We start from the raw sequence: 26,433 nt of genomic DNA on the forward strand, positions 1-26,433 counted from the left end.
GTGTTGTGTGAGTAGCTTTGTCGGAGAAGACAAGCTTGTATATAGAGCAACTCAAGAATAAAAAGCCTCATTACGAGACATCTGCCTTGTGTCTGCTTTATCAGCTTCTGAGGGGAGAGACAAGATTTCCCAGCCTGCACAGAGCTCCGTGTTGCTTCTCAGGTGGCCATCCTGGTGCCAAGCTTCAGCGTCACCCTATGCACACTACGCAACCACACTAGCACTACATGAGTTACACAAAAGCCAAGGGAACTTGCAACCTTCTTTTATTATATTGAAAAATAATAATAAGTAGCATTTTTCTCCTATATTCATTAGTACCCTATTTTCCCTAAGGAGATTACCTCAACAGAAAAGGAGTATCAGATAACTCATTCATGCTTAATTTGCCACAAGTGTTCAGGCTATAAAGCTACTATTTTTAAAAAAGCATAAATGTTCTCCCTTGCATCAAATATGGTGTAGGAAAAATTGTTAAGTGAGTTGAGCTGATTGTGACAAGCCCTATGGGAATTTATTGACTGCCTCTGAATATGAATGGTGAAGCTCACTGGTCAATAGGACTTTAAGTCTAAGAGTAGACTCGAGCTTTATTTAACTGTAAGACAGAGGCCCAATTGTCTGTGAAGGAACACTCAGTAAAAGGGAAAGTGGCTAGAATACTGGCCTAACTATAGCTGGGCAGAGGCCTGTCTGTCATGTAATACAGTACTCCAAAAATTAAATCAAAATTACAGGAACTCTTCAAGAGACCCTTCTGCTATATATTATTCATTTGAGAAACTGTCCTCTCCTGTCAACAGATATTTGGTCACTTAAGGCACACACTTTAGAACAGAATCACCAACAACTTACAAATTCCCAACAAAAATAAGTGCTACATTTATAGTAACTACATTAAAAACCCAAATAGGTTACAGATTACCATAGTGAGAACTTGCTTTCATCTGAGAATTATGTTGGATGAGCTTCTTAATTTCAAGCCTTTCTAACTTGCAAAATAATTCTACAGTACTATTACTAATTAATACAGTAATATTTTCTTTAGATTAACTTCTGCTGTGTTGAAATGTCCAGAATGTCCAGCTTAAATTTCCAATAGTAAAAATTCAGCCTCTCTTATTCTCATTTCTGACCACAGTAGGGAACACATATTCAAAACACAAGTACTTTATTAAATTTAGCAAACTTTCCTAATTTCTGTTGTTGTTATTTTTGATATACGAGTACCATTGAAGGTTTGCTGGTCATGATGTCTCTTCAGAGTATTTTTTTTTTCAGGCTTCAGGCTTACTAATAACAGAGAATTCAATTCCATGCTTGTTGAGTCTGTCAATAAATTTTGTTTTTGAGAACACAGCCCCTGGAGTATAGACACCTCCTCTGTAAAAGAAATACACATTTGTTATTAGCACCCCTGTTAATCTTTCTCCATTACCAGTATTAATCTGGACAAAGTGATCCTATTTTCTCTTACACAACACATGCAGAGATTCCACCTCAACATTAGGAGGAACTTCCTGACAGTAAGGGCTGTTTGACAGTGGAACAAACTCCCTCGGAGTGTAGTGGAGCCTTCTTCCTTAGAGGTCTTCACACAGAGGCTGGATGGCCATCTGTTAGGGATGCTTTGATTTAGATTTCCTGCATGGCAGGGGTTGGACTGGATGGTCCTTGTGGTTTCTACTAACTCTATGATTCTATGAAATACCATGAACTGTCAGAAATAACACATTTATTATTTAAATTAATTTAAGAACAGTGGGGTAAAGTTTAATTACATAATTGAAGGCACTGACAGTGCAAACCTACAAGTGTATTTAGAAATAAGTGCCACAGCATTCAATGGGACTGCTATAGATACAAGACTATACCCTGAAATATTACACAATACTGAACTTGATGTGAAAGCTCTAATATACAATTGATGAATCTAGTGAAGTCCAAAAGTTTACTTTGGGTCTACACAGGCCGGCACTTTGTGCCGACCTGTGGGTGGAGTCAGGGTGCATTGTCTACATGCTGGATGCCCTAACCCCACCCCCAGGGCACCATTTTGGCGTGTGCCAGTCTACATAGCATGCACCATCATGGCGCGATTCTGGCGCTGCATCTACACTATGCAGCACCAAAAAGGTGTCATAAAGCCATGCCACCGCAGCTATGGCACCCCTTGAGAGAGTGCAAAAAGGAGCTGCTTTTTGTGCTCTCCGGAGGCCAGAACGGGGCCAGTAAAGAGGCGGCTGCATGCTGTCCATTTGGACAGCTCCTTTCTCTCCCAAATGCACTTTGTTTGAAAAAGAACTATGTTTTCTGACAAGAGGTCAGCAGTAACAAGTTAAGGTCAATCAAATTATTAAATGTATTCTCTAATATTTATTCTAGTAAAATACCAGTGCTCTATACAAATGGCTCAGAAAGTGTTCAGTGTTGATTTGTAAAGTAGGAGAGAGGAAAGAGCTGCTGCCGAACTGTTCTGAATACATGCTCCATAACCTGCAGCATTTCAATAATGTTATGTCACTCAGACAATTATGAGAAATATTCCACTCTAGCCCTCTGTGATGGTATATTTCTAGTCTTCTGCTGACTAAGAGAAGGAGAATTAGTTTAACTAAACGGTCTCTTTGGAGCTAATTTTTATACTGTTGAGAAGATAGCCCTGATCTATAGATTAAAAAAGAAAGAAAAAGAAAAGAAAGCATAGCAGATATTTCACACCAATAAAATTAAGACTTACTTTTTAGGAAGAGAACTCTTGTCCTTCAGCAGTGTCACACCTGCCTGAACCATTGCTCTAGGTGTAGCAACATAGCCAGGTTCTGCAAATACAAGTGAAGTAAACAACAACAAAACAGTTTAAGCAATTTAAAATTTAAAGTAACAGCTTGGCAGAGGTGTAGGTAATGAGAGGGATGAAGGCATTGTCCCCCTCTAAGAATTCTGCCACCCCAAATAAAAAATTCCTTCAATCCCCAAATTTCTAGAACTTAAAACAGTAATTTAAAGCTTCAACATTCAGAAACACAGTTTAGGCATCCAAAGAAAAGGGGCAGTTACCAAGGGGATGCAAATACCACAAATGTTAAGTTTCTAGAATTTTTAAGGATAAAGGAAACTTTCATTGGGGGAGGAAAAATTCTCATTTGGGGAGGTCATGTCCATATTTTTCCCCTTCATAACTACAACTCTAAGACATGATACATGGGAAGCATGGACAATCACCAGACCCCGATCCCCTTTTTTCCTATTGGTTTCCTGTTTAATTTAAGACAACACAATACCTTGAATGGAAACTGATGAGTAGCTTGCTTGGGAGATAATGGGGCGAAGCAGACTGGCAGCTTGGAGAGGCCTCTGGCTGCTCTAGCCCCCTTTGGCCAGGGACTGTGGCGACCAGATGCTGCAGTCCTAAACAGGCCGCCAGCAAGGAGTAGTTTTTCAGTGCTCCTTTTCTGGCTGGCTTTGGGCCACCTTAGGGAGCTTCAGGGCAGTTTCTGGCCGTGTCAGGGCCGTGCGTCCTCTGCACACCGTGCCCCTGAAGCTGCCAGAAGCCACACTTTTTGGTCTGTGCATTTTGGGCCAATCTGACATTTCCTTTATTTGAAACCTTGTTCAAGCATAAAGGTTTTAGAACTGGAATTATTTTAGAATGATGATTCTGAGTGAAGTGAAGCTCAATTTTTCTGTGATGAGAAAAATGTTTCCATGAAATACTATACCTCTTGTGTGAAGTCATGCACAATTATGAAATTCTGTTAACATATTTTAAAAGTGTATTTGCCTTTCCACAGGCTGATGTCTAAGAGAAGCAATTGGTTACCAAATGGGGCTGTCACTTTGGTACCTGTTTTTATAACAATCATATTTTGCAATAAATATGGTAATTACTGAAATACATATGATGAAATTTGCTACAGTATAGTTGGCCTACCTGGTCCCTTCACTCGAGTGCATATTTTAACATCTGGTTTGCCCTGTTGTGGATCTTTTCCTAAGCTGTATCCCTCACCCAAAAATATCATTTCAAAGGATGTTCCTTCTATCTGCAATTTCAAATAAACAGTATTAGCCTTCTCAGCCACAACACCATGTACTGTACATAAAAGTCATAGCATACTATCTCTACGGAAAATAGCTCTTTCATAAACACCCCCCCCCAGTTACTCCTGTTTTTCAAACATAGTACAGACTGAATATCCCTTACCCAGAATTCTGAAGTACTCCAAAATACAAAATTGTCCACAAGGGTGACTGAGATAGTGACCTTTTTGCTTTCTGGTGGTTAGTGTACACAAACTATTTGTTTCATTCACAAAATTATTTAAAATATTATGTATAAAATTACCTTCAAACAAAACAAAACAAACAAGCTTCTTTTATATACCGCTTCATACCGCCTAAGCAGTGTCTAAGTGGTTTACAACTGTAAGCTAATTTGCCCCAACAATCTGGGTACTCATTTTAGCGACCTCGGAAGGATGCAAGCCTGAGTCAAGCTTGAGCCCTTTTGCTGGTCTTCAGTCTTATGTGCTTATGTGTATAAGGTGTATACAAAACACAAACTAATTTCATGTTTAGACGGGTCCCATTTCTAAATTAGCTCACTGTGTATATGCAAATATTCTAAAATCCAAAAACAAATACCCAACCCTGAAATCCTAAACATTTCTGCTCCCAAGAATTTCAGGTAAGGGAGGCTCAATCTGTAGCCTAGGTTTAACGTTATTCACTGCAGAAATAATTTAGTTTGAGACCACTTAAACTGCCCTAGCTCAGTGCTAGGGAATTCTGGGAACTGTAGTTTTGTAAGACATTTAGCCTTCTCTGTCAGAAAGAGTTCTTGTGCCATAATAAACTACAGTTCCCAGGGTTCCCTAACACTGAGCCAGGGCAGTTAAAGACATTTCAAACTGGATTACAATTCCTGCAGTGTGTTTTGGACCTATGCTGTTTCTCATACATAGAAATCTTAATAGGAAGAAGGGCACTATACAAATGTAGGAAATAAATCTTACAACACCAAAATGAGGGTGTAAAAATGGAATAGAACTTGCCACATAAAACAACATAGGCTGAAATCTTAGAATCATAGAGTTGGAAGAGACCCCAAGGGCCATCCAGTCCATCCCCCTGCCATGCAGGAACTCAGCCTTTCTCTGACAGCCCTTACTGTCAGGAAATTTCTCATAATATTGAGGTGGAACCTCTTTTCCTGGAGCTTGCATCCATTGTTCTGGGTCCTGTTCTCTGGAGCAGCAGAAAACAAGCTTGCTCCCTCCTCAATATGACATTCCTTCAAGTATTTAAACAGGGCTATCATATCACCTCTTAGCCTTCTCTTCTCCAGGCTAAACACCCCCAGCTCCTTAAGTCATTCCTCATAGGACATGGTTTCCAGACCTTTCACCATTTTAGTCACCCTCCTTTTGACACTCTCCAGTTTCTCAACATCCTTTTTGAATTGTGGTGCCCAGAACTGGACACAGTATTCCAGGTGGGGCCTGACTAGAGCAGAATATATTGGCACTATTACTTCCCTTGATCTAGACACTATACTTCTATTGCTGCAGCCTAAAATTGCATTGGCCTTTTTAGCTGCTTCATCACACTGTAGACTCATGTTCATCTTGTGGTCTACTTGGACTCCTAGATCCTTTTCACACATAGTCTCCTTAAGCCAGGTGTCCCTCATCCTATATTTGTGCATTTCATTTTTGCACCGTAAGTGCAGTACCTTCCATTTCTCCGTATTGAATTTCATTTTGTTAGCTTTGGCCCAGCTTTCTAGTCTATTCAGGTCATTTTGAATTTTGATCCTGTACTCTGGGGTATTAGCTATTCTTCCTAATTTGGTGTCATCTACAAATTTGATAAGTATGCTCACGATTCTGTCATCCAAGCCATTAATAAAGATGTTGAATAGCACTGGTCCCAGGACAGAACCCTGTGGGACCCCACTTGTCACTTCTCTCCAGGATGAAAAGAAGCCATTGTTGAGCACCCTTTGGGTTTGGCCGGTCAACCAATTACAAATCAATGTAACAGTTATCTTGTCTAACTCACATTTTACAAGCTTGTTTGCAAGAATGTCATCGAGAACCTTGTCAAAGGCCTTACTGAAATCAAGATATACTATATCTATGGTATTCCCTTCATCTATCAAACTGGTAAGTTTATAAAAAAAAAAAGAGATCAGATTAGTCTGGCATGACTTGTTTTTCTGAAATCCATGTTGACTTTTTGTGATTATGGAATTGCCTTCTAGATGTTCACAGACCCTCTGTTTAATGATCTGCTCTAGAATCTTTCCTGGTATGGATGTCAGATTAACTGCACGATAATTGTTGGGATCCTCTTTTTTCCCCTTTTTTGAATATTGGGACAACATTTACCCTCCTCCAGTCTGTGGGGATTTCTCCCGTTTTCCAGGAGATCTCAAAGATTATTGCCAATGGCTCCGATAATACATTTGCCGGTTCTTTTAATACCCTTGGATGTATTTCATCAGGTCCTGGAGATTTACATTCATTTTGATTAACCAGGTATTCCTACACTATCTCTTTCCTTAATCTGTGCTGAATTTCCCTTATTCTGTCCTCTGCTCCATTATCCTCAGGTTGAGCACCCTTTGCATTTTCTGAGAAGACTAAAGCAAAGAAGGTGTTGAGTAATTCTGCCTTTTCTCTGTCCTCTGTTAGCATTTTGCCATCTTCTCCATGCAGACATACCCCCCAAAAGCCCTAACTTCTCTAGCAAGCCTGTTAGCTTTTCTGACTTTACCCCTACATGTGCTTGCTATTTGTTTGAATTCCTCTTTGGTGATTTCCCCATTTTTCCATTTCTTATACATGTTTCATTTAAAACTTAGCTCAGTTGAAAATTCATTAGTCATCCAACCTAGTTTCTTGAGACATTTCCCATTTTTCTTCCTTACAGGAACTGTTTTAAATTGTGCCTTCAGTATCTCCCTTTTGAGAAACTCCCATCCATTTTGAATTCTCTTTTAGTATTCCTGACCATGGGATCACCCCCAGTATTTCTCTAAGTTTACTAAAATTAGCTCTCCTAAATTCTAGAATGTGTCTTACTTTATTTTTATCTAAAACAATGTACTTGAGCATCGAAATTACCATTTGGGTTGTTTTCACTTAACCTTCATAAGGTTAAAATTATTGCTGGTCCTTTTATAGGTTCTTTTCCAAACACAAACTTAAGAAATACCTCTCAGTAAAAAACTGCATAACATGCAACGGTAACAAATTTTTGCTCACAACAGAATAGAGACAAATCTGTCTTGCAACAACTAATTTTTCTAGCAAGTGTACAGATTGCATGCACAATGCTACATCTGCAGATATACGCTGTGTTGTATGCTAACTTGGGGACAAATCTCAGTTGGATCCATGCTTCAAGTATAATTTTCTTCCTGGATTACCTAGCTTCTAGATGTAGGCTTTTGCCTCCATGTAGCAAACCTGAGTATATTTGCTAACTACATGCTGCACAAAGATAAACAAGTCTGTTGGATTTATCCTTTAACTATTAACAGTATTCCAGTACTTCCATTCAGAATGTCACTGTTTTAGTTTATCCATTCCCCAAGATACCTCCTTTTCATTTTCCATTAGCTTAAAATAGCCTTCACACACAGGAATAAGGAATTTTCCATGGCTGTAATTAAATAAATTAATGTGCAGGTCTCAATGAATCAGTACCTCACATGCAATATAAACAATGGCTTCATTTCCTGAGTGCAAAACAGCAACATTAAAAGCAGAAGAGGGTATTCAGAAGCATGAGGACGTCTGAATACAGCTAAATGTATTGGACAGATTCAAGGGCAGTCCTCAGAGTGCTGTTGCAACTACTAATGTGTAGGAAAACCTGTCAAAAATATTATCATCAAATAACAACAAAGGTAGCGATTACCTGTTTTTCTGTTGGCCCTTCTTTTCTAAAATATCCTCGAGAAAAAAATTCAGGATACTGAAAATAAAAAGGTCTTCATTAATTTCAAGTGGGAATTTCAAAGCCATCAAACCTAGAAATATTTAAAACCATACCTACTTTTATCAGGAGCTTTCTTCCACAATTGAATTTCGCAAATATTAAAAACCAAAGGCCAACAAACATCAGCTTAATGACAGATCCAAGACCACCAGCGGTGAAATAAGCAGCATATTGTACCTGAACAGAAGGGAGGGTTCATATCAGTAAACAACTGCAGTTAACTTTTTATTTTATTTGCAAGCCATTCTCATATTTTTTGAAAGTATTCCGAAGGGTACAAAGTTTTGAAATAGTAAGGAAAAAATAATATTTAAAATATAAAAACAGTGACATCAGTAAAGAAGTGGCTTGGAATTTAGTGAAACACTTATCTAAAAGTGCTCTCTGATGTTGGAAGCAAATCATCAGCTGATAGTGAGTCAATAGAGTGAGAGCTGATACATGAAAACTGTACTTAATTCTCCTTTATGAGGTCTCCAAATAGACCACCAGGAATGCCTTCTCTGAAGACATCAGAGACTTAGCAAGTTGATAAGGGGGAAGGCACACACAGAGACACTGAGATCCTAAGTTGCTATGCGTTTTGTTTACTAACACCAAAACCTTGAATCTGGTCTCATTTCCAAGACTTACTCATGGATTAACTATTCTAGTGTACAAACCTGAAGAGTGATCATTCACTGAGAATTAAGGATTTTACAAACAAATCTGAAAGCTGAAGAAAATACAGTAGGACCTTGTTATCCACTGGGATTTGGTTCCAGGATCCCCCATGGATAACAAAATCCGTGAATGCTCAAGTCCCATTAAATAAAGTGGCAAAGCAAAATGGTGTCCCTTATATAAAATGGAAAATCAAGCATTTGCTATTGGGAATTTATACTTTTTTAAAATATATTCAAGCCATGGATGCTTGAATCCGTGGATAAAAAATCCGTGGATGAGGAAGGTCGACTGTATATTTTCCTTTTACTGCCATACTTACAATAGTGCCAATCCAGCATTAACATCAGTGTATCATTGTGCTAGGTAGTTACAAGGGATAGTAATTTGTTGCTTAAAAAGAGAGAAGCCTGTTATAGAACATGAAGTGAAGAACGCTCAAAATGGAAACAACAGCAACATATAGCAATAGCATTTGCATTTCTATACTGTTTATTAGTGAACTCAGAACTCTCTAAGCAGTTTATAATCTGTAATTCAATTGCCTCCAACAAGCTGGGTACTATTTTACCAACCCATGAAAGGATGGAAGGCTGAGTCAACCCTGGAGGCCTGGGATGGAACTCATAACATTGTGGCTACAGTACTGGCATTTAACCACTGAGCCAACAGGGCTCCATTTGTTATTGTTATTACAATAATGTTCATTTAAGTTTGAGAATTTTAAAAATGTGATGGCATTGTTGCAGGAGTAGTGCTAACAGCCTTGCTGCTATATAACACATTTGGTTTTGTTCATTAAACAGAGCTATACAAACACTCCCATGAATGGTGGGGGGACATTTTTTAAAAACTTCCCAGAAGTGCATAAACTAAGACCTGGAAGATTCATACAGTTAGCACTTCCCTTATGCGGGGATCCATTCTGGAACCAATCCACCCTGGTGTAAGGGAAATGCCGTGTGTGCTCAAGCCCTATTGAAAACAATGAGGCTTGTGCACATGGTGCAGTGTGGTGCACACACCATTGCTGTTACCGTTGTGTAACTTCAGCATAAGCTGAAAGCTGCGTAGGGTGTGCCCACGCATGGCGCGGACGCACTGTACACTGCAGTCCTATGCAGTTAGGGATGCCATAACCCAGCTGCAGGCGGGGCAATCACGTTTTTGGGGGTGCTGGCACGGTCACAGTCCGGTTTCGTGCCAAAACTGGGACTGCCCCGCCTGCGGCCACCTCCGCCCCCATGTGCGCCTTCTTTATGGCCGCAGCTGCTCATGCAGCCGGCCGGCCACCCACTTCCGCATCTGCCTCCTCCTTGTCCTCCGCCCCCTCCGCGCTCCCTCTGGCCGCGGGCGCCCATGCGGCTGGCTGGCCAGCCGGCCAGCCACCCGCCTCCGCCTCCAACCTCCTCCTCCCCCACGCATCCCCCTTGCCTTTCAGGGCTGCGTGTGGCTGGCTGGCCACCCTCCTCCTCCTCCTCGGCGACCCTGGCCCTGGCCGCACGCTGGCCTAAAATAGGAGCTGACCCCTAATGGAGGCAGAGCCTCAGAAAAGGAGGAGGAGGCAGAGCGGAGGAGGACTCTGGGCCAGAGGGAGGGGAAAGGGCTCTTTGTCTTGCCCTACCCTCCCTTCAAAACAAGGCTTCTGCACTTGCAGGGCCGCGCGCAGGGCTAATGAGGAGGACTTCCTCCTGAGTCTGGGGCTGAACAGCCCGCCCCTTCTCCAGCCCAGAGCCTGTGAGCGCTGGCAAGGGGCTGGGCTGTTCCAGCCCCAGTCTGCCCCCATTGGCCAGCCAGACTCAGGAGGAGGAGCTTCTCCTCTGTTGGGCCGGGCTGCAGCCAGAGGGGAAGGAAAGGGCCATTTCCTTTGCCCTATTTTGGCACCAAGGAGGAGGAGGAGGAGGAGGAGGAGGGTCCCCATTTACAGTATTTATTTTGGTTAAGTGTGCTGTTTTTAAAGTGTATTTTTTCTAGTATTTATTTTTATTAAGTGTATTTTTAAAGTGTATTTTTTCCAGTATTTATTTTTATTAAGTGTATTTTTTCCAGTATTTATTTTTATTAAGTGTCTTTTTAAAGTCTATTTTTTGCAATATTTATTTTTATTAAGTGTATTTTTAAAGTGTATTGTGATCATGCCTAAGAAACATGCATTTATATTTACATTTTTTAAAAATCATCAACTTTTTCGTGTGTCCTCCGTTTTTAAAAAAACGTGCCCTACATTTGAAAATGTTGTCCTACATTTGTCCCGGTTTGGAGGTCCAGACTTATGGCAACCCTATATGCAGTGTATACCTTTATTTGGGAGAAAGTAAGGTACAGTATATAGAGTTGCAGTTTAAGTGATACACACACAGTAAGTTGTGATTGCACTGAAAGTGGAGATGACAGAATGCAGCCCCAGCCCTCTACCTCTGAAACCTTTGTCTATAATGAACAAAGAGGGCATTTTCCTCTTAATCTTATAGATGGGAACCCAAGAAGAGATCCACCACAATTTGCACCACTTTGACTGATTTCTGACAAATAGCCAGTGCTAATGTACCTAGCTAAGCAATGTTCAGCTTATGTGTAGGTACCTCACACCAGGTATTACTGTCTTCAAAATGGACATTTACCCCGCCCCACCTGAACTTCATTCCAATGAGGGGCATGAAGTTTTTCTTTCTCTATTTCCCCTGAAGAACCTCCTTTGTTGCTTCAATCTCCAGAAGGATTCTGTGCAACTGGGCACCCATGAAAAGTTAGTCAAAATCTACATTTTCTTTTTATGCATCTGGTAATTTCTTGACCCTCTGAATTAGAAGCCTGTAGTTGAAGAGTGAGCTCTGCTTGTACCTAAAGCTGCCTACTGAGTCACCATGTCTAAAGGTATCCAAAAGGCCTTTCCCGTCAGGAGTACCTCACTTCTGAACTCCACATAAATAGATTTAAAAGAATTAATATGGTGGTGGCAGCTGATGTTCATTAGGAAGATTACTCAGACTTTTACCTTTAAAAAAGGCAAGTGTGTGTTCCTCTGTTATAACTGAACAAAATTATTTTAAGAATGATTAAATAAACTTACAGGTGTCTCCTGCAGATGTGTGTGCAAATAGCGCTGAGTTCGTGTTACCACAGCAGGATCTGATTCCGTAAATGGAACGGAATACTTCTGAAGTTCATTACAGTAAAACACTTCACCTCTGAAAAAAAGAGAAGCCAAGAAAATTAAAACTCAGCAAAGTTTAAGCCAAGACATTTATCAAGAACAAAGTAATCTTTTAGACAAAGGAATCTTTGTAAACACAAATTCCATCAGGATGTTTCCTTTCTGGAAAAGCCTTGAAAACTCTATAGTTTTTTTGTGAGTTTTTCAGGCTATGTGGCAATGTTCTAGAAGTTTATTCCTAACGTTTCGCCCGCATTTGTGGCTGGCATCTTCCAGAGAATGCTTGCCTAGAAAGGAGTTGGGTATGTGTATATATATACACACACACACACACACACACACACACACACACTGTGTGAATCTGGGAAGACAGGAGTGATTTGCATGTGTATGTTCTGTTGCTAATGGAAGGCCTCAGGGTGGGAGGGTATGCAAGAGAGGATTAGTGTCTGCTTGATTAGTGCTCATTATCTGCTGGGAAACTCCTGACCCTGGGAGATTTCTCATTTACATTTGTTGAGTCTTCATCTTGCTATTTTTCAGGATTCTAAAGATGCCAACCACAGATGCTGGCGAAACGTCAGGAATAAACTCTTCTAGAACATGGCCACATAGCCCGAAAAACCCAGGATAAAGACTCAACAAAGATGAACACTCAACAGATGCAAATGCACTAAATGATAATTTAGTGCAAGACGAGTTGAGCGTCTTACTGTATATGATAACAACTGCTAGAGTGTTGTATGCCAAACATTGGAGATCCCCAACTATTCCAACATCAGAGGAATGGAGTGTGAAATTAATTGAATTAGCTATATTAGATAGGATTTCTATGTCAAGAAATGAAAGATCTGTACAGGAATATGATGAAAAGTGGAAAAGGGTTTTTGAAATATGGGAAAATAAGAGTAAGAGATAAAGCGTTACATAATGGAGATTGCAAAACTGTATGTTTGTTTGTTTTCCAAAAAATGGTTTAGTTTTAAATACTGTTATGTAAATATAACTGAAATAAACATATGCAGGGGAAAAAATAATGTTAGGTATCCCAAACTTGATAAATATAACTGTTTACTCAAGGAAATCAGCAAAAGAAGGTCCTGGGAATATAATTAAGTTAAATTAACTCATGAAGCTAGTTGAAATAAGATAATGTAAAGTAAGCAGTAATCAAGGTAGAAGGATAAAACATTTACTTAAATAGAACAAATATGGGAGGTTTTCCAAGTAGAAGGAAGTCGTATTTCTTTTTGTGTTTTATGTTTTCATAAAGATAGGTCCTTTAGGAAGTATATGTGAGTTATTCCTGTAAGTCTTGTCTTTTTAAGTTAGTAAATGAGGTATAGCACATGTATAGGGATGTTTTCATGTGTATTTATGTATATGTAAAGTTCTCAGTTTGTTTGTCTGTAATTGTTATATGTTGAAACACAAATAAAGACTATTCATAAAAGAAATAAACCTATACATTGGAAAAAACCAACCAACCAAACAAATGCAAATGAGAAATCTCCCAGGGTCAGGGGTTTCCCAGCAGACAATGAGCACTAATCAAGCAGACACTAATCCTCTATTGCAGACCTTCCCACTCTGAGGCCTGCCATTAGCAACAGAACAATACTCCTGCCTTCCCAAGTTCACACAGTGTGTGTGTATGTGTATATATATATATATATATATATATATTATATATATATATATATACACACACACACACACACATACACCCAACTCCTTTGCAGGCAAGCATTCTCTGAAGATGCCAGCCAGAGATGCTGGCAAAAAGTCAGGAATAAACTCTTCTAGAACATGGCCACATAGCCCAAAAAACCCAGAAAAAATTATGGATGCCAGCCATGAAAGCCTTCAATTTCACCTTGAAAACTCTGTTATTATATATTTAAGGCATGTACAAATACCCTAAGCTTCCATTCAGTCAAGAAAATCATTTTGTAGTAAGCAAATGTCAGAGAATAAAAAGGCCCTAAAAGAGGTATGGGGAATTTGTGGCCATCTAGTTGTCTCTCAACTGCAGCTCCCATCATCTCTCACCACTGACTAAGCTGGCAGGGTTGAAGCGGGTTGCAGTCCAACAACATCTAGACAGCCACAGCATTGGGCACCAAAATATACATAAATAATTTGTACCTCCTCTTAAGTTTTGCCCCAATCACTGGAATGGGTTTATGTCCTATTTGTCGTCGAATTTTCTTGAGCTTTCCTTGTTCAGCAAGAACATATATTGCTGACTGCCAGGTACCCTCATGAAGACAGGCACCCTGTCAAAATATCATGGTAATTTATAAAATTAATATACTTTAAAATCATTTCAACTCACGTACAGCACCAGCTATGATAGTGAAGACATATCCTACTGCAATCACACACACTGAATCTGATTCAGAAATTAAACTAGAGTACATTTGAAAGCTATGGATCAGCTTCTGGGCTCAACCATATATAATAATAATAATAATGATGATGATGATGATGATTGATTGATTGATTTATAGCCCACCCAATCACGAAGAATCCGGGCGGGTTACAACAACAGACATCAATTACAATAGAGTTAAAAATCAAACCCTAGACCTACCGCCCCCCCATACCCAATACTAAAATAGAATTAAACAATAATAGTATAAAAAACATTAAAAGCATTAAAAGCATTTTTAAAAAGGCAGAAAGATAGGCGAGGAAGAATAGACAAATGAGGGGACAATATCTCTGTATCTGGCCATATACTCACTTAATCTTTCCTGCCCAAGAAAAAAAGTGTTTGCTCTTATAGCAGTATACATTTGGGTGGATACATCTATAAGAGTTATGTCAAATTGATGTCTCTATGAATCAACTGTCACCTCTATACAGTATGAAGTACTGGGATGCAAGTGGTGTTTTAACTCCACTGCAACTTTTTGTATGGGCAGGACTTAACATGTTTCTGCTCCAGGATGTATCCTGATATTCTAGGAATGTTCATATTGCATTTGTTTTTCCACCAACAGTTTAACAAAATATTATCAGCTATTCCATTTAGGTAAAGATTAGCACTGCTCCTTCCTGCATTTATCTCATATCCTTTACAAATTTTACACACACACTCAGAAGACCTGTCACAAACCTATGTTGGAAAGCCATAAAAGAACATGCATGATGTTCTGCTGAATGACAGCTCCATAGTCTGCCAAAAGAGCCAACTCTTTGTTTAAATAAAAGATCTCAAGCATCTTCTCAGTGTTTACTGATTTCATTGTATATGTAAGTGGTGGGAATTGTGTGGCCCTCCAGATGTTTTCACAGTGCAACTCCCACAAGCCCTTGCCTCCATCACCAATGGTGAGATGTGCTAGAAGTTACAGTTCCAAAATCTGGAGAGCCACATCATTCATTCCTTTGGTATACAGAATAAGCGGCTATTCCAAGCTTAGCAAAAGAGCACCAACTAACCTCTGGGCCAAAATTAATAGTCAGGAAACTTTCCAGTGCTGTTAAGGTACCTTTAAGAAAGAGAATGTATTATTATCTCTGGTCATAAGGAAGTAAACAGATGTTGACGTTCAGACTGTCAGGTTGCTAGATAAATGGCATCACCCTGGCATGGAAAGGTTTTCACAATAGAAGGCTGTAAGTTCAGGGCTTCCGGGCTTGTCTTAGGCCCAAATAAGGCTTTTTCTGTAAAGCTTCCCTAAAATTAAAGCAGGATAATCCCCCACCCCACCCCAGGAAAACTCATTTTCTTTTGACAGGGTGCTGGGAGGACTTTTCAACATTGAAAAAGCCCACATTGAGGGCATGTGGGACTGCTCTGGGACACCTGGGGACTATATTCAGCCTACAGATCACATTTTCCCACCCTTGCTCCCTCATGTGGATGAAAAGAAGCTTTGTGTTTTGTCTTACTGGAAGGACTGCTTGATGTACACAGTTTTTAGGACAAATGGAACATGAAAAATACAACTGCTAAGTTTAAAACAAATTAAAATTCTGTGATCTATGCTTCCAGTAAAAATGTGAGAAACTGGGCCATTCTGTCAGTCTTCCTGGAAGACCAGCTTCATTGGGCTCTTTCCTCTCCTGCCATTTTGTATCCACAATCTGATCAGGCAGCAGAGCAATAGGAAGCACAGCCACTCACCCCATTAATAATAATAATAATAATAATAATAATTTTTATTTATATACCGCTTTTCCGCAGATCAAAGCAGTGTACAAACAATTAAAAAACCATAAAAATTGCATAAAACAGATAAAATCCCATAATAAAACCGTGCAATCACAAACCTTTTAAACACAATTGTTTACATTCAGGGGTTAGCTCTGTTGACCTGGTTCCTCAGACCCCTTGATTTCCTTAAATGCCAATAGTCATTCCACCAAGCAGTAGCAGATAGGAAGACAAGAAGCAAAGCCACTGTACTGGCTGTGCTGAAATACCAGCATCATAAGGCTCCAATTCTTTCTGGACTGTTTCCACAACGTTGGCTATTTCAGATGGCAAAGGCTATGCTCCTGATTATTTAGAGATCCATAAATGTACCAAAACATGCCATAAATAATACAATTTCCATTTCAGTTATTGGAATAGTAAATAAGCAAAGTGGTAACCTTTCAAATTGTTTTTGGTAAACAATACCCCCATATCTGCTGGAATAGAATCAAAACCACAGCTTCCAACAATATATACTCCTTTTTCTTCAGCTTCGTCATTGTAGTTCAAATATATTCCTTCCAGAAACTGAAAGAGAAATGTGATGATGCTGTATTGAAAAATAGAAACTACTCTGTTAATGGTTAAGACAATAATTTTCAAAGCTATTATTGCTATCACCACTTTCATTGGCATACTATCCACCTTGCAGTGCTATGAAAGATTATTATTTGTCTAAAATCCATATAGAACATGGCTATAACAATGATCAGTAATGAACATCCAACATTGATTTCTAGAATGGTGTAACACACACTGTGTGTGGGATGTGTGTGCGTGCATGGGCCAATGGCTCATGCTGCCACTGCTAACACCCACTCTCAGCTTTTGCATAAGGTGGAAGATAAAACAATTAATTAATTAATTCTCCAACTTTTAGCCATTCTTTTACCACATCCTTCTTTTTAAGTCTATCCCCAAAAGAATCCCTAAAAAAGTGCATGTTGGAGGAATAGTGGGGCTGATAATGTTGAGTGTGCAGCTCTTGAGCAAGGAGCAGCCTGTATCCAGCCAAGATGAATGTAAACAGTATCATTCTATGATAGTGTTAAAGGTAAAAATAAAGGTTTTCTCTTTGATGTGATTGTCTAATCGTATCCAACTGTAGGATGTGATGCTCATCTCCATTACTAAGCCGAGGGAGCCAGCGTTGTCAAAGATGGTCATGTGGCCAGCATATTTTCACAGAACGCTGTTAACTTCCCAGCAAAGAGGTACCTATTTATCTACTTGCACTTTTACATGCTTTCAAATTGCTAGGTTGGCAGAAGTTGTTACCTATGATGGGAGCTCACTCCGTCATGTGGTGCTTGGGTCTCAAACTGCTGACCTTGCAGTTGTCAGAATCAGTGTTTTAACTGCTAAGCCACCACATCCCCAGAATGGTAGCATTACCAAGCTTAACATTTGAAAATAAATATTACTCCTGTATTATGGTCAGATGAGCAAGTACTAATATTTGGGGAAATATTCTCCATAACAATGTAACAAAAACATTATTCCCACACAAATATTACATGTTTTCTCAGTTCCATGTACCTGGGGTTCTCCACTAATATCAACACAGCTTGCACCATTCTCCACACAAGCTTTCACCACAGGTTCTCCAAAAATACTGTACTATAAGAAAGAATAAAAGTCATTACTTATATTATACAAGGATGTTTCAATAAATTCAGCCAGCTACCCACTTTTGCTTGTACAGTGGGCTCTTCTTATCTGTGGGCTTCCCGTCTGCAGATTTAAACTTCCGCTGAGAGCAAGCACCGTTGTTTTTAATAAAGGCATGTGAATACTGTTGTATCAGTGGCTGCATGCACGTTGCACCACCATACGAAACAACTGGATTTGAGTTCCCACTTTTTTGTTATCCGTGGGGCTGGAATGGATCCCCCATGGATACAAAGGGAAAGCTGTATTTTTAATCATTTTTGGGATGTGGTTAGATATGGGGAACAATATAGGCATTTAATAATGAATAATAATGAGGCTATAGCCAAATTTTAAAAATATATCTTGGTTGATTAACTGAATTTTAATCAATTAATGGAATCTGTATGTGAAAGAAAGAGCAGCAGAGAACAGGCCTGCCCACTCTTCTCTGTGACAGCCCTTGATTAGACTGAACTCTCATAGAAACCAAAATGACTAAACTGTACTTTGGACATATCATGAATTGACAAGCAACAGAAACAAATGATAATGCTTAGTACAATTGAAGGCAACAGAAAAGGCAACAGAAAAGGAGGACTGTATTACAGGTGGATTGACTCAACCAAAGAAGCCACAGCCCTGAGTTTGTAAGACCTGAAGTCATTCAGTTAGTAACAGGGTCTCTCAGAGGTCTCTCATTCGTAGGGTTGCTGTGGGTTGAAGTCAACTTGGTAACACCTGTAACAACTCTCCCCAAATTAAATTATCTAAATATTATAGTCTAATATTAAAGTTATCAGATTAAAATAATTAATTGCTAAATAGGTCTGTACTAACGTTAATGGCTCAAGGACACAAACTGACCAAGTCTTGCTTTATCCATTATCATGGAGCTATGCATTCTGACTGACCATGTTGACATAGGAAACTACTTCAAATGTCCAATGTTTGTATCAATTAACAACACTGTCTCCAATACTAATCACCGCACAGTTCTTTTTCAAATCATGCCACCATTATAGAAGTTATAAAAAAGGTAACCTTAACAAATTTATGAAGTTAAGATTAGTCTATTCTTTAGTCTGTTAAATAGCAGGACTGTCCCAATAATATCCTCACCCAGGAAACTTTTTGGTTTAATTTTTAAAAAAGTTTCCATTTCCAAAGTTAAAGCAAAAAATAAACATAGAAGTTTTATCTTGTGACATTCTATGGCGATTTCATTTTTAAAAAGGCTCCTGCAACATAAAAATCCTTTTTATCTTTTTTAACAGAGGAAAATACTTACTGGGCCTACACAGTTGAGAACAACAGCTGTTTGTTTAGCCATATTAGCAAGAGAGGATGGATCACTGACATCACATAGTATTATGCCAACTTCTGACTTCAGTTCTGGTTTCCCTGGAAATTTAAAAATGAAATGACATTTTTAAAAAGCTTGACATTATATAATGATTTCCCCAGTATATTCTTCCCACTCCATCACCATTATTTTGTTATTAAAAGAAAAAGATAAGCAAACTAAGGCCAATTCTAAATTCCTTAATTTAATTACTACTGCTAGTAAATTGTTTACATCCTGCTACTATCCTTTTCCTACAAAGATGACCAGAGAAAATTCTAAAAATTACATGGCACTTTTAAACAGAATCAAAGCAAAGCAGGCATACAAGGAAGAATCAAATACTGATCATTGTATGTACTCAATTCTGATTTAAAAATTCAGAGTAAATAGTACTTTCTGACCTCATGTACATTTAAAAAAATCCAAGCCATCTAATCACCATTTTTCTTTCTTTTGCAAGACAGTTTGTGCCCATAACGTGAGAACTAAGACAGGTTTTAACACATTAAGTATAAGGCCTGGGGATGTCCAGCAAGTCCCAACAAAAATGTAACACATGCAAACAAAAAATTGTTAAGGTGATTTAAAGTAATCATGATATTTCAGGACAATATTTGTGAAACTTAAAAAATGCTGGTGATCAGCTGTATTGAAGAAAACTGTTATCCTAAATAACAACATGCAGTATATACAAATCAGAACAAAGTAACAAAATTAGCATCTGAAAAAGCACAATTAACAGCTGAAAAATCACAATAGCCGGAATAACCTAAACCAGTGGTCCCCAAACTGTGCTCTTTAAGGGATTTTGGATGTCAGCTCCTAGAAATATTGGCCAACATGGCTGAGGCTTCTGGGAGATGAAGTCCAAAATCACTTACAGGGCAGTTTGTGCTCTGTTCACACAACCATAAAGAAGAACCATCTCAAGATATCTTGGGGCCTGATTCACAGGAACATATGGTGCCCCCACTCAACTACATCTGCTGCCACACCACAGAATTAATGCAGCTTCACACCATTTTAACTGTCATGGTTCCATTCCATTCTATGGAATCCTGGGATCTGTAGTTTGTTGTGGCACCAGAGCGGTCTAAATATTCATAGAATTACACACCCCAGAATTCCATGGCATTTGAGCCATGGGAGTTAAAGCCTCAGTCAAGGTACATCTGGCTTTGCTTCGCGAATGAAGATTCAGGAAGGACTCATCCTGTGCTTTGTACAAGCACGTTGGTGACTAAAAAGGCCAATCCGGGCAAACATGTCTGGTTGCAGAAAGCACAGAGGAAAGTCTCTTTGGGTGATGTTTCCGGGTTGTGGTTCTTTCTGCGTTGTCATTTCTCTTTGAGACTCGTTCGCCGTGAGCTTTCGAAAAAGGCTGCAGCATCGTGGATAGTGCAAGGTACATAGCACCCAGATAAAAGCCAAGCAATGTGGGCAAATGAAGCAAAAAATTCATAAGCACCAGCAAAAATGCAAAAACAAATTACATAATTAACAATTTGCTGACCTTTTATGATATCCAAATTTTGTTGCATTTTATAGGCTCCTCACTGCCTTTGAGTGGTGTGTTTTTTTTAAGTGGGCTCATGCACACAACTGAGGCTAAGATGTTTCTGAGGATTGGGTTGTATGCACCAATGACCTGAACACCACCTGTTCTATATAATCATGTAAGAATGCAGGCTATTGGCAAGCTGTTTATAACTATGGCCATGCCAAAGGAGGTGAGGGAATGCCTTAAACTCTTGGTGCTCAAAAACATCGCCCCCAAACAGCTTTACAGAGAAGAAGTAGGCAGGCCTGAGTTCCACACTCACCTCTTTCATTGCCAAATCCATGTTTATTAGCACCAACTCCCTATACAACTACTGGTAACATCCACACAAAACAGCAATTGCAATGTAGGGGAACCTTTGGCTCATTGGGCATTTTGGACCGCAGCTCCCACAATCCTGTATGCTCATAGAATCATAGAGTTGGAAGAGACCACAAAGGCCATCCAATCCAACCCCCTGATGGCAGTTCCATGCCAACATACTTTTGGAGAGCCAACCTGTACTGTTATGCCCCAATGGAAACGATTATACTGTATTACCAAATTGCAACAGCAGGTTCTCTCTTTTCTCAGTTTATAAGGAAAAGCAGCGAAATCAGAGTTGCAACACACTGTCATTTCAAAGTTCAATGTCTGCCAGCTTCCTCAAGGCACCAAATCAAGGCTCCATCTACATTTTGGTGTAAAGCAGCTTTGTAATATGCACTCATGTTAAGTGAACCTCCAGGTTCATTGCTTGCAGGCCTCTTACAAGTGGAAACAAGGGGTTGTTTTCACTGGCTTATACTCCGGTTTACAAATCGAATTCAAGGTGTTGCGTTCCTACTGAAACCCGATTTAGCTCTAGAACAGTCCTAGATTAACCCGCAATCGTTTCCACAATTCGAATCTGCATCAGTGTATTTTATTTAATCTGGGTTAGAGGCTTATAAACCGGAGTAAAAAAATAGAAGGGTCGACCCTTCTATTTTTCCTTGATTCGGGATACGAATCGGAGTATTTAAATAGGAATGATTCAGCCTCTGAATTGGGTTAACTGGATGGGAGGAGCGGAGCGCGATGGGCTGGCCTGGGGGTGTCACCCTCTTTGGTCTCTTTCTGCATCGCCAGCGCCATTTTCTTCCATTCGCATAGACTTTCCCCTGGTGGATTGCAACCACCCCTCTGTGTGAGGAGAGCCATTGAACACTATTTGTAACGGAGAGAGGCTGGATGCACAGCGATCTGGGGGCAAATAGAGCCTTTCCTTCTCTCTTTCCCAAACGGAATCTGGGGAGACATAGGAAACCCTGGATGTGTGTGTGTGTGTGTGTATATTCCAGCCCTGGGCTTTGGATGCAGAAGTATCTACCCACTTAAACCCACTGCCTTCTCCTCCTTGATCCGATTTTCCAACCCTGGGCTTTGGATCCAGATTCTCTACCCACTTAAACCCACTGCCTTCTCCTCCTTGATCCGATTTGGCAAACACACACATACTACAGATAGATAGATAGACAGACAGACACAGACACACACACGTTTATATATGAATACTCACACACACACACACATGCATATATATATAAACACATACACACAAACATATAGGTATATACACACATACATATTTGTGTGTGTGTGTTTGCACGCATGTATATATACGCATATGAATGTATATTTGTGTGTGTGTATATAGAAATATGTATTTTTCTAAGGTAATTTATAAAGTAACAACTTTTTTAATTTATGTAAAAAACCTCATCTATACACTGCTCCCTCGGGTTACGAAATTAATTCGTTCCGCGGCCGCTTTCGTAACCCGAAAAGCCTTCGTGAGCCGAAATGCCATAGGCGCTAATGGGGAAAAGCCGCGATTCCGTGCGAAAAAATCGAAAAAAGCACCAAAAATTTTTTCGTAACCCGAAAAACATTCGTAACCCGGAACAATTATTTCCTATGGGATTTTTTCGTATCCCGGAAATTTCGTAACCTGGGTATTTCGTATCCCGAGGTACCACTGTAGTTCAAAACCCACTGTAGAAATAATACAGTTTGAGACCCCTTAACCTGCCCTGGCTCAGTACTAAGGAATTATGGGAACTGTTGTGTTTGTGAGACATTTATCCTCCTCTGCCAGAGGGTGCTGGTGTTACAATAAACTACCATTCCCAGGATTCCCTAGCACTGAGTTATGGCAGTTAATATGGGGAGACACAGAAGAGGATGAATAAGGCTCCTTCTTGTCTGGGGAGACGCAACAGAAGAGCCTCGGATGCAGACGATTTTCATTGGCTGCCGCCCCTCCAAAAAAACCACTCCCCAAATCTCCAAGCCTGAAGGATGACTGCTTTGCTGGAGGAACTTCCCCCAGCCTCTCTGGGGTCTTTCTCCCAAGGCAGCCAAGCAGAAGTGCTTTGGGGAGGCAGTTTTCTCTCTCCCTCAACCATCCTTCCCCACAAATAACAAAAGAGAGACCGGAAAGTACAGGACTCAAAGCTTAGGCTCATAGGCACTTTAAGCGCCTCCTCATTGGCTCTTTTTAAAAAAAAAACGCGAAATTTAAAACAAATTAAAAACGGACAGGTAGTGGGAACGCAGGTACAGGATACATCGGTGCATGTTACTCCAAATTATTGTGACGTCATGATGTCGCTTTGATTGACAGCTAAAAAAGGTGAATGTGAACGAAATAACGCTAAAACCGGTTTAAATATACACCGATTCAGTCATGAATAGGAACGAAAGCGGATCATTTACAGCGAATCAATTGGTAAATGAGAACGAAAAAAAGCAATTTGGAACGCGGGATAACACCCGTTGTATTTTGAATCGGTTTAACCCAGGGGTCGGCAACCTCCAGCCCGTGGGCCGGATGCAGCCCACGGAAGCCTTTCGGCCGGCCCCTGCCGCCGCCGATTGCAGCTTTTCCAGGCTCCCGGGCGCCAACATTTTGTTTTTCAAAATGGCGGCAAAGTCTCTCGCGACTGTCCCCAAGGTTGCGCGAGACTTCGCTGCCATTTTGAAAAACAAAATGGCGGCGGGCTAGAGGCGAAGTTTCGCGCGACCACAAGAAAGGTCGCGCGAGACTTCGCCGAGGCCTGCTGCGGCCGCCGGAGCCCTCGAACAGGGCTCTGACAGCGGCACCGGGCCTCTGGGGGGCCCGGTGCCGTTGCTGGGGCCCTCCAAGAGGCCGGTTGCCATCGCTGGGGCCCTCCAAGAGGGCTCTGGCGGCAGCAGCGACCTTCTGGGAGGCCCATTACCGGCGGCCCCCGCCAGTTTTGCTGGCCTCTGACGGGGCCTGGGGCCCCGTCAGGGTCCGGCAAAGAGGGGGAGGCCTCCATTGCTGATGGCCCCCGCCGGCTCCTTCCTGGCCTCTGAGAGGGTCTGGGACCCCGTCAGGGGCCGGCAAAGAGGAGGCAGCCTGGCCCCTGGGGGTGGAAGCTCCGTCCCCGGCATGCAGCTCCGCCCCAGAGGGTGGAAGCTCCACCCCCACCCCAGAGGGTGGAAGCTCCACCCCCGGCTTCGGCCCCCCAGTTGTCTGCGGGACAGCAACCCGGCCCCTGGCTCAAAAAGGTTGCCTACCCCTGGTTTAACCGATACCGGTGTATTTTAAACAGTTGTAAATCGCAAGTGAGAACACCCCCCAAGATGCTGGACTGCATGGATCTTCCAATCTGATTGAGCTAATCTTGATTTTAACCAAAAGCTACTGGGGTTTAGCTCACAGGTTTACACAGTGAACAATGGTTTTTGCTCACAGCAACCTGTGACAGAGAGCCAATGTGGTGTAGTGGTTTGAGCACCAGACTATGACTCTGAAGAATGCAGGGCAATCAAAACAGTGAAGGGTCTGGAAACGAAGCCTTATGAGGAGAGACTTAAGGAGATGGGTCTGTTTAGCCTGGAGAAGAAGAAGTTAAGAGGTGATAAGAGAGCCCTGTATAAGTATTTAAAGGGGTGTCATATTGAGGCTGGAGCAAGCTTGTTTTCTGCTGCTCCAGAGAATAGGACACAGAGCCATGGATGCAAACTACAGAACAGGAAAAGAGATTCCACCTCAACATTAGGAAGAACTTCCTGACAGTAACAGCTGTTTGACAGTGGAAGTCACTCCTTTCAAAGTGTGGTGGAGTCTCTTTCTTTGGAGGTTTTTAAACAGAGGCTGGATGGCCATCTATTGGGGGAGGTTTGATTCAGAGTTCCTGCATGGCAGGGGGTTGGACTGGATGGCCCTTGGGGTCTCTCTTCCAATTCTAGGATCCTTCGGCCAAGGTTCAACCCCCGTTCAGCCACAGAACCCAAATGGGTGACTTCACAAAACATCTGTCATCACCAGGTCTGGGAGGGAGTGAAAAGGCAGGCCCAGCTCCATCAGGGCTAGTCTGAAGAAGAAGGGCTCTCCCTCCAGTCCATCTGCCTTGGTCCAGGCCTCAGAGGGCGAGAAGAACCTCTGGCCTTGATCCCCTTCCCCACCACCACCGTTCCCTTCTCCTTCTGTGCCATCCGTCTTTTGAGATTGTAAGCCTGAGGCCAGGGAACCGTCTAATTACAAATAATAATAATAATAATAATTGTAAGTTGCTCTGAGAGACTTTAGGGCTGAAGGGCTGGGTATCAATGCTGTCAATAAATCAGTGTTGGATGAGAACCCAAGGGCCCTGATGCGGTCCAACCCCATTCTGCCATGCAGGAACTCTCAATCAAATCACTCCCTGACAGATGGCCAACCAGTCTCTATCTGATTTTTGATTGGACAGCTGATGTTGATGTTTTTAACTGCTGCCTGCTTATTTTAACCAATTCCATTTTATATTATTACCTATTGTTTTATATGTATTTTGTAGATTGTGTGCCATTGGCAGGTTTCATTTTTATTGATTTGATCATTTGTATGTACAGCGCTGTGTACATTTACAGCGCTATAGAAATAAACTATAATAGTAGTAGTAATAATAATAATGATAATAATAATAGTTTAAATGCAAGCCACTCTCAGCCTCAGAGGAAGAAGGCAAAGGCAGGCCCTTCTGGCAAGCCATGCTGGGACAGGGTCGCCCTACGCCAGGCGGCAGCCACCATCTTGTCACACTCCCTGTGACTCCAGGATCTCAGGTCCAAAACACACGGTGGTAATAACACAGTCGGAGGCCGCTTTAGCTGCCATGGCTCCATGCTAGGGAATTCTGGGAATCCTGGTTTTGTGGGACATTGAGCCTTCTTCTGTGTCAGAGATAGAGCTCTGGCGGTGCCACAATAAACTACAGTTCCCAGGATTCCGCAGCACAGAGCCAGGGCGGTTAAAGCGGCCTCCAACTGGGTTTCACTTCTGCAGTGTGTTTTGGAGCTTAGGTCCAAAGCACACTGCAGAAATGATCCCAGTTTGAGGGAGCTCTGGGGACTGTAGTTTATTGTGGCTGAGTTGCCTCTCAAACACTACACTTCCCAGAATTCCCTTGAGCCAGGGGCAGCTACAGCGGCCTCAAAGTGTGTCTTGGAGCTTCCCTTCCCAGTCCCTGGCGTCCTCTTCTTCCTTCCTCCTCACCCAGCTTGGCAGCCACCTTGTCGAGCACCGCCTGGAGCTTCTCGCGGCTCCTGCCAGCCACCGCCCAGCGGAGGGAGCCCCGCATCTCCTCCTCGGAGGCCACCCGGGCCACCTCCTCCGCCACGTGCTGCCCGGTGAAGCCCGAGGCCGCGAAGACCACCATCTCGAAGGGGCGCCCCGTCGCCATGGCAACCCTCACACTGACCGCGGGAACACCCTCAGAGACTCCCCTTGCCTTGGCTTTCCCTTCACGCTCCTCTGGGAGGCAAGAGCAGCAGCCACTGAGCGGCACAGAGTCTGGCGCCAGACT

General features: G+C 41.4%; 1 protein-coding gene across 1 annotated transcript; it reads right to left on the minus strand.

Annotated features, from left to right (window-relative positions):
- Positions 1-249: 249 nt before the first annotated feature.
- Positions 250-26,433, minus strand: LOC121930350 (saccharopine dehydrogenase-like oxidoreductase). Its single transcript, XM_042466559.1, has 12 exons — positions 26,124-26,433; positions 18,982-19,094; positions 17,580-17,660; positions 16,439-16,568; positions 15,281-15,330; positions 13,979-14,109; positions 11,747-11,864; positions 8,071-8,190; positions 7,933-7,989; positions 3,935-4,046; positions 2,741-2,822; positions 250-1,383 (listed from the first exon to the last, which is right to left on the minus strand). Exons 1-12 carry the CDS (start codon positions 26,308-26,310, stop codon positions 1,278-1,280), a joined length of 1,287 nt encoding a protein of 428 aa, XP_042322493.1. The 5' UTR covers positions 26,311-26,433; the 3' UTR covers positions 250-1,277.

This window comes from Sceloporus undulatus, chromosome 1 (genome assembly GCF_019175285.1).
Source record: "Sceloporus undulatus isolate JIND9_A2432 ecotype Alabama chromosome 1, SceUnd_v1.1, whole genome shotgun sequence".
NCBI lineage: Eukaryota > Metazoa > Chordata > Lepidosauria > Squamata > Phrynosomatidae > Sceloporus > Sceloporus undulatus.

What these genes read in the sequence shown, in the direction of transcription:
- LOC121930350 (XM_042466559.1), bottom strand. Translation starts at nt 26,310, where the DNA reads ATGGCGACGGGGCGCCCCTTCGAGATGGTGGTCTTCGCGGCCTCGGGC. An exon ending in TTCTCAACTGTGTAGGCCCA is followed by an intron (nt 17,661 to 18,981) that starts GTAAGTATTTTC and finishes TCTTTCTTATAG; the next exon opens with TACAGTATTTTTGGAGAACC. An exon ending in TACCAAAAACAATTTGAAAG is followed by an intron (nt 15,331 to 16,438) that starts GTTACCACTTTG and finishes TCTTTCTTAAAG; the next exon opens with GTACCTTAACAGCACTGGAA.